General features: G+C 41.4%; 1 protein-coding gene across 1 annotated transcript in view; it reads left to right on the top strand.

The window, feature by feature from the left end:
- The window catches only part of tll1 (tolloid-like 1), a 57,816-nt gene extending 45,333 nt beyond the window's left edge, over positions 1-12,483 (top strand). The window contains exons 14-18 of the mRNA XM_016670342.1: positions 1,745-1,870; positions 6,535-6,662; positions 9,329-9,542; positions 9,965-10,215; positions 11,700-12,483. Coding sequence (XP_016525828.1) covers positions 1,745-1,870; positions 6,535-6,662; positions 9,329-9,542; positions 9,965-10,215; positions 11,700-11,834 — 854 coding nt within the window. The 3' untranslated portion in view covers positions 11,835-12,483. The remainder of the gene's footprint in view (positions 1-1,744; positions 1,871-6,534; positions 6,663-9,328; positions 9,543-9,964; positions 10,216-11,699) is intronic.
- The last annotated feature ends 219 nt before the right edge of the window (positions 12,484-12,702 follow it).

The following is a 12,702-nucleotide window of genomic DNA, read 5'->3' as shown; positions in this document are numbered from 1 at the left end:
ACGCCACGCCACGCCACGCCACACCACTTCACGTGTTTTTAGGGAGTAAGGGAGAGTCTTGTAAGACAAACTTGCAAAAATGTGGGGCACTGGTAATATAGTTTTTTAAATTCAGAAATAAGCCTCACACTTTGCATTGTAAAAAAAATAAATAAATAAAAGGCACCACCTTCTTTCTATAGACCTCCCTGTGTCCAACCCTGACCATCCTCTTTATGAGATGTTGGTTCACGCTCCTTCGCAGATAAACTTGTAAAACTCCAACTGCCTGCAGAGCCTCTAGAATTTGCAACTTGGCACTGTGGAGAAGTTCCTGGTGAACAGATAGCCCACGCTTATTTGCACCTTCCAGGGATACGTTTTGGTTGCCAAACAGCCAGCGGCTTTAGGGAGGTCCCCTCTGCCTCCCAAACACCACTAATCCATGTGTGCATGCGGACATTTTGTGCTTGACCTGAAGACGGCTACAATGAGCGCCGTGCAACATCGGCTGCAAAGCTTCTTAGTCAGTGATAGGGTGTGACTGAGCCCACAATAGAAACTGTAATACCACATCAGACACAAACACACGTGCACATGCACACACACACACACACACACACACACACACAGACTAGGATTTAGTGGTTTCATTAAAATCAGATCTAGCTGAGTTGGGTTAAGACTCATCATCTGTGTCTAATCTTACACCTCTTTGTAGGGAGTCTTGCTTCCAGGCATGAAAACATCACAACACTTGTTATTTTAGTCGTGGGGTTATCCTGTGCATCTGTCAACATGGCAGCTCCACGCAGATCAGATCTTCCACCCTCTGCTCCCTGCAGACTCCAGTTCCTCTGAACGGCTTTGTCGTCAGCAAGGCGGTCAAGAGGTTAACAGCACTACAACTCTGGTTTTGGTTTCTGTTTAAAAGTCTGCAGAGTCCAAAGGTTTCCAAATATTTCAGTTAAATATTTAGAAAAAAATATGTACAAAAAATGTTCATGTATATATGTTAGAAACAGATCCAATGAACTGTTCACCGCTTTTATTTTCACTCACTGGGAGGTTGACACTGGTTCGGTTTGACAGCTCACACACATCTACAAAACCGCATGTGAGCAATTTCATAGTGTGATTACTACAATATGGAAAAAGGATCATACACGCTTGTGTGCTGGAGCAGAGACACATCTAAAATATGCAAGGCATTAGAAGAAATCCTAATGTGATATTCTAATTTTCTTCAGTCTTTGAAACTGCAAAAAATAAAAATAAAAGCTTGAAATATTTAACTCTATGTAATGAATCCTTGTAAAATCATGAGTTGACTCGCAGGAAGCATTGTACGTTTACACAATATTCACTTTTTTTTCAGATGTACTTGTATTAGTCTTTTCATTATTTATTTTGTAAAGTTTTAGAGAGTTATTTTAGTCATATTTTGGGCTACATGAAATGTTTAAAGCTGGGATCTGTCCTTTTGTTTTAAATTTTGTGCCTTATGTTGAAATGTTTGCTTGAAAGCTAAATAATGTTCTGTCTGTGCATGTTCATGTTTTCACCACTTCTGTCACCTTCCCTTACATCACCTGACCTGCTTGCATTGGTTCCTCCCATCTCATCCCCCACACCCCGCATGTCCTTTGGGGCATTTTTTTTCTTTCACCATCCGTTTTCTTTCCCCTCCCACTTCCCTTTATCCCTTCCACTTTGTCTCTGTTATTTCCACATGAGTGACGTGCTGCATGTGTGTCTCTCACAGACAAAGATGAATGCAGCAAGGACAACGGCGGCTGCCAGCACGAGTGCATCAACACGGTGGGCTCGTACGTCTGTCAGTGTCGCCACGGCTTTGTGCTGCATGAGAACAAACATGACTGTAAAGAAGGTGGGTTCCACTTGCACCCACGTGTTCACACACCGGAGTGAGAATGTCCGGGATGCATGTGCATGCTGATGACACTTTTGGTCATGAAAATGAGAAATTTCAAACCTAGGATCCACATCCAAAAATGTCAACAGAAAATGTTAAGCTGATCTATATAGACAATCTACCTGTTACATTTCAAGTAAATGCTACATTGTTAGCTTTTTCACTGCCTTAGTGAGTCTCTGTCTAGATAGATAGTTTCCCTTAGTGGTTCTTAATCCACATCGGACCCAATTAGAATTTTTATGCATCCTATATACACTACTGACAGTATATAGTAGTGTATATAGTGTACGTAGCAATTAGTGTTAGTTCATGCACATATTCTTAATGTGCATGAACAAATACTTTTCTTGGTATACCAATCACTCAAACTCTTTTTACACTAGAAGTTACACTCAGCAGAAACTTGAGTTTAAGATTCCAACTCTAAAGAACGAAAGATAGTTATCAAATGTTCATGGGTAATTTAGGCCTAAGGACGAGAGATTAAAGGGTCGTTCCCACATGTTCATGAAATAAATTAGACCCAAAGGAGACTTCAGAGTTTGGATGTAAGATGAAGGAGGTTTAACCTTTTTATTAAAATTTTATCTCACTTGCAGTGCAAACACTGATCTAAAGGATATCTGTGCAAAATGAATAACAGATGAGTTAGCAAATCCCAGCAACACGAGTGGCTACCAGAGTAACAGGAAAGCTAGCTTCCTTCGAGGCTAACTCGTCTCTGCCAGTGAACCCATCCGAAGAAACTGCAGCCACAGCAGTCGTTATGATTCGGCTAGCTGCAGAGTTCAAAAAGCACCGGGCAGTTCCCATCAAGACTCCATAAAACCTCTACGAGCTTCGGTAGACTTGTTGAAAACAACAGTGGACTCCCTACAAAAGAGCCTCTCCTCTGTGAAGTCTGTGATTGAATGTCTACTCGCAGTTGACTCCTCCATTAACATGCTGAAAGTTTGAAATATCTCTCCTTTGGACTCACTTGACGACCTTGAGAAGTGCTCAGATAGAAGCAGCCTCTGCATATAAAAGATCACTGACAGAGCTGAGGATGGCGCAGACCCAATCGAGTTCATTTCTGGTGTTTTGAGCTGGAGAGGGTACAGCGGTCTCCAACCCTCCGATCCAGTCAGCACAAATTCCCTTGTGTCTTAATGGTCTGCTTTCCCAGATTTCAGCAAGAAGAGGCTGTTCTTCGCTGAGCTAGGGATCACAATTTGCAATACCAATGAGTCACAAGAAGGATCTGTCAACACCGCAGCAAAGAAAGGAGCAGTATTCCATTGTGTAAAACAAGTCCCGTTTCAGAAAAAAGTCAGCTGTATTCCACAAACCTGAGAATGACCCACAAGGACAACATGCTCATCTTTAATTCGCCCGAGGGAGGAGGCTCAGAAGTTCGTCATCCAGAGTCTGGGTAAAGACTAGAACACTGACTGGCAGCCATCAAGGGGTCAAATTATCCGTATTAGTAGTTTGGTTATCTGAGGATTCACCTGGCTGTGATTTTCTGAGCCATTTCTCTGCTGCAAACCCTTTATTCACAGACAACCTGTAAAGACAATAAACTGTGAGAAAGGAAGCTGAAGGAGTCCTGCAGGGTTGATTGCTCTGTGTCACACTGAGAGGACATCAGTTCCATCAGTGTGTGGACAATGCTCTCCACACCAGAACACTGAGATGCTTCCCATCAACAAATCAAACATAACTACTGAGGAAAAAAAAAAAACTCTTCAAAGAGGGAGATAGAAAATTATCTAGGAGTATACATGCTTTAGAAACATTGTTCCGCAAACTTTCAAATTTTTTAAAGAAAATTTGACCGCCTCTTTATTCCAGAAATCTCAAAATTAACATGATTAACGTTTGTTAATCTCTGTTTAACGATTGTTAACAGAGGCATCCATTATTTTTTTACTCAAACTGTGATTCACATTGATCCATTTCCTCCTTAAGTAACGTAGAAATCTGTGCAAAGGCACTGGCCTCACAGTTAGAAACCATAATGGATGATATAATCTCTCATAATCTGACTGCCTTAACTTCAAGAGTTCAACCAGTAGTCATCAGCCATTGTTCTTTGTCTTCACTCTAAATCAATGAGTGAAGGATCACAGGTTATCTCTCTGCCCAGATGATACACATAACGATCAAAATGAACCATAATAATTATACTTCTAAGAACTTCTAAGAAAGCCAGTCCAGGTGCCTTTTATGGAATCATTTAAAGTTCCTCTTTGCTGTCATCGTGTTCATTTGATCTGGACTTTTAGGACAGAACCAGCAGCCTGCCTCGCACCACTTCAGATTTAATTTGGATTTGTCTCAGATATCTCGCTCCACAAGGCCTTCTTTGTAAAAACCTGGAACTTACTGTAAAGACTTTACGACTGTTATTACTTTGAATGTGTGCCAGCGCACCGGAGATTTGGTGTCTTTGGCTTGTGGCTTCATCTGAACTTTTCTTAAACAACCGCTTCACAGTAACCGTGCCTGGGTTCACTTGTCCCAAACGTGCCCTTAAATTATCCAAAGAAGTTGAGACTCAGATCTTGTATCAAGTTTTCTGCTTGATTTGTACTCGGTTGAAAAGTGATAAAAGATGAAAGAGCAACAGGGCATAACAAAGGAAAATTAGAAAATTACAGCGTTATTATGGTTCAGAACCATAAGTATTATGTAGCATCCAGGGATTGGTGTTATTCAAACCAGATTTTTTAATCTGACTGACCTCTCAAGCATTCCCACAGTAATTAAAAACCTCAAAGCTTTTCAAAGTCAACTTTTGCACACGCACACCAACAAACACTACATCAGTGTCTGTATGAACGACTCACTGAGGCTCCCCAGGTTTCTCATAAAGAGTGTCACGTTTCCAACATCTGGGGACTCCAAAGCTTTGCATGTTGCATTGTTGTCCTGATTGTCGACATGAAGCACATGTGTGTTTATATGTTCACTAAACCAGTGTGGCCCTGCAGCCTTGCAGTCAGATCTGCAGTTGTACACATAAAGCACTGCATTAGTGCTTAAGGGCATCAGAAGAGACGATTCACATTTTCAAGTATGCATGTCAAAGATCTGGTTGTATTCTTAACCAGACCATTGTAACAGTGTGTGTGGGTATGGCTGCATGGGTGAATATACTTAGACATATGTGTGTTTGGTGAGTCCATGGAAAAAAAAAACAACACAGAAAAAAACTGATAAAATAGACAATTAATTAACCTATATTCTCTTTTAATTTTTCTGATTTATTATTGAGGATCCATCTGAAAACATGGTATGAATTTATGGGGTAGGAGTTCATAAGTTTCTTACTTCTTCCTACTCCTTTTGGAGCATGTTAAGATTATTGTGGTACGAAAAAATATGTCTTTTGCGTTATTTTATACTGCTATCATGTTCGAAATAAATAAATAAATAATATAAATAAATAAACTCTGCCTGTATACATGTGCTGTCAAAACCAAAGGTGATCTGCTCAGTAAAAGTCCATGACGTAACAAAGAAGTTAAGCTTCCTGAACAATTGGATCAGGAGATTTTTTTTTCTTTCTTTCTTCACTCGATGTTTTGAGTAGAAGAAGCAGAATTAGACTGGGAGCACAGGTACACTACGTCTTTTAACACCGTGCTGCTGAAGAACAATTATCGTTCTTCATCAGTCAGAAAAAGGGGGGGATGGAGAAAGCTCCAGAGTTATGACATAACAAAACATGAGAATCTGTGGAAGGCTTGAAAACTACTGATCATTGAAGCTCACAGTGCAATCTCACTGACCTAGAAGTATTTTGCAAAGAATAGAGCTAACATTTCTAGAAGTTCTAAGCAGGTCAAAAAAGTATAGACCCAGGGATCTGAATCCCAGTGGACACCACACTTTTCAGATACATTGTGTTGGTCTACAACATAAAATCCCAGATGAATTTACTTCAGTTTGTGGCATTATGTGTAAAATAGTTTGTCCTGACTCTATATATCTAGTTTTTATTTGTTGTTGCTGTATTTCTTATTGTTATGTGTGAAATTGTATGAATGTTTATATCTTCTTTCGTTTATGGAATTATGAATGGAAATTAGCATTTTGCTACGTTTATGACAAAATTAATTAATCTGCACTGTTCCATTTAAATAACATCAGTCAATCAATCAAAAAACAAAAAGGTTAACAGATTTAATATATTTAGTTCCTTTTAGGTTTCTGGACATCATGTTTGTGTCAAATGAAACAGCCTCGCTCTGATTTACTGACAGCATCACTAGGTGACTGGTAAGTGCCTCCACATGCAGGGTTTGAGTCTGTCTTTGACTCAGCAATCTGACTTTTTTTTTATTCCTAATTCAGCTCTTGGATTTGAACCGCAAACATCCAAACCGACCCTGTTTAGTGCAGCAGAAGGCAGCTTGTGCTGTACATGTGCGCCTGCTTTCCTTCAAACTTCACCCTGAACTTGTGACCAGGATGTTCTCCTTTGAAATCCCTTTTTTCCCCTCGTTCGGTTCTCGTGTTTCTCTTCTTCATGTTCCCTTTCTATTTCCTCTGACCTTTTCCTGTGCAGCCACGATTTTCACTTCCTTCCTTCCTGTGTGTGCTCTCGTGTTTCTGTGTGTGTCCAGCTGAGTGCGAGCATAAGATCCACAGCCCCAGCGGGACCCTGAGCAGCCCCAACTGGCCCGACAAGTACCCCAGCCGTAAGGAGTGCACCTGGGACATCACTGCCACGCCAGGACACCGAGTCAAGATCGTAAGTGAGCAAACCCAACCAAGCCGACCTAGTAACAACTTGTCGTCCTGGCTGCAGAATCATGGGGCATGAAGAGGCCTTAGGGCGTTTCTTCTCTTTTTTTTTCATGTCTGAATTCTTTGTTCTCGCTCTTTTCAAGAGAACCAAATGTGGATGGAGGAGAAAGCACAGATATTTGGGTTAACTGCAATCGCGTGCGCATGTGTTAGTAAGAGGCCTTGGGCAGAGGCCATCTGTGTCCTTGTGCCTCTGTGTGTGTAGACACACACACACACACTCACACACAAGTTTGGATTTCTACCCACATTAGGACTTTGCATTGACTTCCATTCATTTTAGTTACTGCATTTATGGCTAAGACTTGAAAACTGCTTCTATTTTCCCTAACCCTAACCATTACTAGTCTATTCCTAAAGCTAACCTTAACTAAAACTTAATTCACATCATACCTCTAAACCTGTCCTCTTACCCTGAACAGGGCTATAGGACCATTCTTTGGTCCCCATGCGGCCCATCGGTCTTCAGAGAGTTGGTAAATATGCCAGAAAAGGTCCTAAGAAGAATAGATAAACAAGTACACACACACACACACACGCGCGCGCACACACCTACACACACACACACACCTACACACACACACACACACGCAGAAAGATAGTTGTGGTGCGCACATCTGTGTGACATGACTTGATGAAGAGTCGTGTTAGTCACTGTTAGACTGAGGATTTCTGGTCTTGAGTTTCTCTTTTTCTAAACAACATGTTTCTCATCCCTTTTGTATAGAAGATAATTTTATGATTAAAGATCATCGAGGTTGGACAGCTGCAGGTTATAAAGCATGATCAGAACATGAATGTCTGTGATGCATAATTAGACTTGATGCAAACTGCCAGGTTAAGGTTTTGTAGAATCCATCATCAGGTCAGGGCCTGGAGTTAATGTAGACGGTACAAAAAAAGAGGCAGAGTTTTGTGAAGATGTTAAGGTGCCGACAAACATGGTTGATGTCTAAAATTAATGCTTTATTTTGCAGTTATAGAGCTAAAGTTTGGAACAAAATAGTCATACTTCTTCTAGATTGCACTTATTACATTTTATCAACCCTTTTCAGTAGTTTTTTTATTTATTTAATTTGGCAAACCAACAAGCAAATTAAATCAGTGATCATTTCTTTCCACTTTGACTCTGGCTTTGGTGTAAGAATAATTGTTGTTTTTATGTGGCTGTGATGATTAATCTTGAGCAAAAGGGCAACAACATTCTAACCTGGCTCTGTTTAGGTATTTAAAATTACAAACACTTCATGACACATAACCTTTCATGTGCAAATAGCCCTTAAGCGCAAAATCAGATGATGAATGTTGCAACAATGAAATGATCGCAATAAATAAACTTAATGGGATATTTTTTTTAACAAATTCAGCTAAATAAATTAAAAGAAATGGTGCCTTTGCAACAATATGTTTGAAAATTGGTTCCGTGGAAACTTGTCTATGTTGTATAGACGCATCTCTGAGGAGGTGGAACATTTTCACGCCTCAGTGTATGGGACAGATTTAACAGGTTTAACAAACACTTAAAAGACAGTCTTCTAAAATCAGTAACGGCTCTGAATATGAGTGGACAAGCAATCAAAAGTAAAACAGAAATCTGGAGAAGACCTCTAAAACACATGATGGATTTCTTCTTAGAAGCAAATATTTTCAGAAACTGGGATGCCTAAAAACATCTGCATAGTTCTGTGTGTATTATAGGCAGAGAGGTCTAAGCGGTCGAGAACATGGTCGCTTTTTACTGTGCACTTCACATAATCCTCTTAAAGTGCATTGATATTCTATTGTAACCACACAAAAGGCTTTCCTGTAAGCACAAACGCACACACACACATACACATTGTCTACACTCACACAAACACACATTCAGCATAAATAGATCACAGTTTGTAGATCAGGACTTGCATTCCCACTTTACTTTGACGCTGCAGCTACACGTGAGTCTCAATGCAGGATTTCATATTAACCATCCACTTCCCATTCGTTTGTGTAATCTGCCTTTGCTGCTTATGCAACTGGAAATATGGCTCATCGACCAGTGACACAGTGGCACAGCTCTGCACCTGTTCTGAATATTTGACGTGAAGTTTTGTAACCTAAAGAGATTCATTTGTTGTTAATTATATCCAGTCCAGCAGTTTGTTTGAGCTAGACCACAAATGTAGAAAATACTGATCATAATGGTTCCATCCATCCATCCATCCATCCATCCCAAACACCCACCCACCCACCAATCAACCTACAAACTAAAAACCAGCCCACCCCTCCAGTGTGCCCTGGGTCTCGTCCTGATGGGTCGTGCCTAGAACACTTCATCAGGGAGGTGTCATGGCCCAAGCCACCGCAGCAGCTCTACTCTGAGTCCATTTCGGATGTTCTGAGGCTCTCACCTTGTCTCTGAGGGAGAGCCCGGACACCATGCACAGGAAACTCATTTTGGTCGCTTGTATCCGTGAATTTGTTCTCTCAGTCACTACCCAAAGCTCCTGACCACAGGTGAGAGTAGGAAAGTAGATCGACCTGTAATTGGAGAGCTTTGCCTTTTGACTAAAAATGTTGCAAATCCAAGGAAGGTGGTGGAGGCATCTTCCTCTGATTGCTCTTTCTCTGCAGGCCTTCAGTGAGTTTGAGATTGAGCAGCATCAGGAGTGTGCTTACGACCACCTGGAGGCCTTTGACGGGGACAGCGACGCAGCGGCCATCTTGGGCCGCCTGTGCGGCAACAAGATCCCGGAGCCTCTGGTCTCCACTGGGAACAAGATGTACCTGCGCTTCATCTCTGATGCCTCGGTGCAGCGGAAAGGATTCCAGGCTTCGCATTCCACAGGTAAAGAAGGCGCCACAAACACACCTCCATGTAAAACACTGTGGGAGTTTGTGCAGAGCATCAATCACCGTAACTGGTGAACTGGCGTTCTAAGGAGTAATATCTCCCTCTAGTGGTTTGTTGAAGCAGGTGTATAGTAAAGCAATCTAAAAATGATTTATTAGAAGATCTAAAACAAACAAACAAAAACTCTTAACAATGCCATCCAGACATTGTCATCTTCCTAAAATAATAGTCATTTTATGCCAAAAGTGATTTTCCAAAATAAATAAATCACCACCTCTTTTTTTGCCAAAGGGTCATTTTTACCAAAAATAAATAAATAAAAAATCACTTTTGGCAAAAAATACATAGGACATTATTTTTGGAAGGTGACGATATGCGAATGGCTGCTCACTTTCCTTTGTCTGTTTGTGCTTCAGAGTGTGGAGGTCGTCTGAAAGCGGACGCCAGTCAGAAAAACCTTTACTCCCACTCCCAGTTTGGAGACAACAACTACCCGGGTCACACGGACTGTGAGTGGCTACTGACCACCGAGCAGGGCTACGGCATCGAGCTCAGCTTCGTAACCTTTGAAGTGGAGGAGGAAGCAGACTGCGGCTATGACTACATCGAGCTGTACAACGGATACGACGCCAATGCACACCGCTTAGGCCGCTTCTGTGGTTCAGGGGTAAGCTTCATTTAGGATTTTTCAGGAAGTGTCAGAGTTTCACAGAAGCTATGCTTTTTTTTCTCTTCCTAAAGAAAGTTGAAAATGTGATTTGGTATTGATGCATAAACCAATTCATTACGTCCATTCACTTCAGTTCTTCACTGCATATTTGTTAGTCAGAGCTGTTCAGTGACTCAAACAGAAATGTAGAACATTAGAGTTTGTTGTGTTGGAATGAGCTTTAAAGTTTGAACTCCTTGTGGTTTTGTGGTCACTTCTTTTGCCACCACAGACGAAGCCAAAACTTTCTATTCTTTTAGCATTGGTCTCACTTTGGAAAAATGAATTTTTGTTATCCACATGGGAACATTGGTAACTGACATATTTGAAGTGAGCCATCTATCTGAGCTGTTCCAACATTATGTATTTAGCAGTCAAGTTACCAAACTTTGACAAACGGATCAACTCTTTAAAGGGACAGGATTATATGTTTTCCAGATACATAGCGCCATTTCACAGCACAATCAAGTAACTCTAACCTATCAAACACAACTTAAAATAAATTTGACTTCATAATTTAACGCCTTGAAATTGGGCCACTGTCTCTTTAAAAACTCCTGCTTTTTCTGAAGCTCCACCTTCAGGAAATTATAACAGCATGACTCTATTAACCGTTTAACGACGTTTTTATCAGCTACTGAGCAGTAGCTCCTTTAATGAGCTCAGCTGATGCTCAATTCCAAACAGGTGTTTGCTAATTGCTGCTGACTAGTCTGAAGCGCTGAAACGGCAGCTCAGAGGAGGAGCTTTGTCCTGGAAGGCGGGGCTTGGTCCAACCGTTCTGCACAGCTGAATGGTTGCTAATTTCTCAAACATGCATGAAAGAATCAAAGCAACAATCTCAAAAACTGAGCTTTGAGATCAAGGTAGATCTGTTTGGTCATAATGCATGAAAACTAAAGAGAGCACAAAGTGTGTTAGACCAGCTGATCAGCATGGAGGTGGAGGCGTTTTGATATGGGCTGTGTTTTCAGCCTGTGCACCTTGCATGAGTAAAGCATAAACTGTACTGTATTACAAAATATCCTATTGCCAATCATGAGGTTTACCTGGAGTGGGTCACCAACAGAACAACGGCCCTAAACAGCACAGTAAATCTACAGCAGACTGGTGGAAAAGAGAGGAATCATGGTGGACCAGTTAAAGCCCAGATCAAAGCCTGAATGAAATGCTGTGGTAGGACCTGAGGGGATGTGTGCAAAGAGAAATTTTTCCAAGCCTTAATGAACTGAAACAAAGTATTATAAGACAGTAGGAAATCTGTAAAACTGATCAAATAAGACAAAAGTGACTGGTAGAAGCTGCTGCTGCTAAAGATGCTTCCACAAGCTGGTGGTAGGGTGTACTTACTTTTTCATACCGCAATTCTTTGTTGGATTCGTTTTCTTCTCGTTTTCTTTTCTTTTTTTTTAACAGATCTTTCTCTGTTTTTCCATCTTCAGCCCAGAGAAGGGATTTATTCCCCTGGAGACGCCATGCTGATCCGTTTCCATAGCGACGACACGATCAGCAAGAAGGGCTTCCACGTCCGATACACAAGCAGCAAGTTCCAGGAGAACCTTCACGCCAGGAAGTGACTCTACACTCAGCCGGCGACCTCCGCGGCACGGCAACCAGAAAAATCCGCTTTCTTCCGTCATCTCTGACCCACGGACAAACGAGGACGTCCACCAACCACCTGACTGGCTGGCGGGTGAGGGGGGAAGGGGGACAGCTGTCGGTGCAAATATTTGTTTACAAAAGAACCGTCGAGACTTTGAGACGAAGTGGAAACGAAAACGAGACATGGAGGATCGGGTTTGAGGCGTTGTTCACTGACACAAACGCAAAGGAGCCGCTTACAGACTCGTATTTTCAAAAACAAACTACGGCTATGAAGGAGACTAACAAACAGAATCCAAGCAGCAGTTCTGTGCTGCTCCTGGATCCCTGAACTGTGCAATTTACTGTCACCGGACGGCTGCTTCCATCCACAGGGACTCAGACTGCTCACAGATGTTTTACTTGCCTTGGATGGCTGGGAACTGGCCTCTTCAGCCCAGCTCAGAACGGCTGCAGATACTTTGATTTCTGTGTATTGTTAAACCCAACGTGTTTACTGTGAGTGTGTGTGTGTGTGTGTGTGTGTGTGTGTGTGTGTGTGTGTGTGTGTGTGAGGAGAGAACAAACAAAAGGCCCATGTTGGTCCTTTTACTCCTGGTTGCTCACGGCTCATGCAGACCATAGTGGAAAAATGGAAAGGAAAACAAATATATGGAGATTTTATAATCTGTAACATTGATGTTAAGCCTTGCTTTATGTTGTGCTTTTGACTTTTACTTGTGGTTTTAAGTTGCTTATTTCCAGGATATTTGTATTCATATATATATATACTGCTCAAAAAAATAAAGGGAACACTCAAAAACACATCCTAGATCTGCATGAATGAAATATTCTCATTGAATA

Source organism: Poecilia formosa, unplaced genomic scaffold (genome assembly GCF_000485575.1).
Source record: "Poecilia formosa unplaced genomic scaffold, Poecilia_formosa-5.1.2 Scaffold32, whole genome shotgun sequence".
NCBI classification, from domain to species: Eukaryota; Metazoa; Chordata; class Actinopteri; order Cyprinodontiformes; family Poeciliidae; genus Poecilia; species Poecilia formosa.
This window is presented reverse-complemented; position numbering and strand designations above follow the sequence as displayed.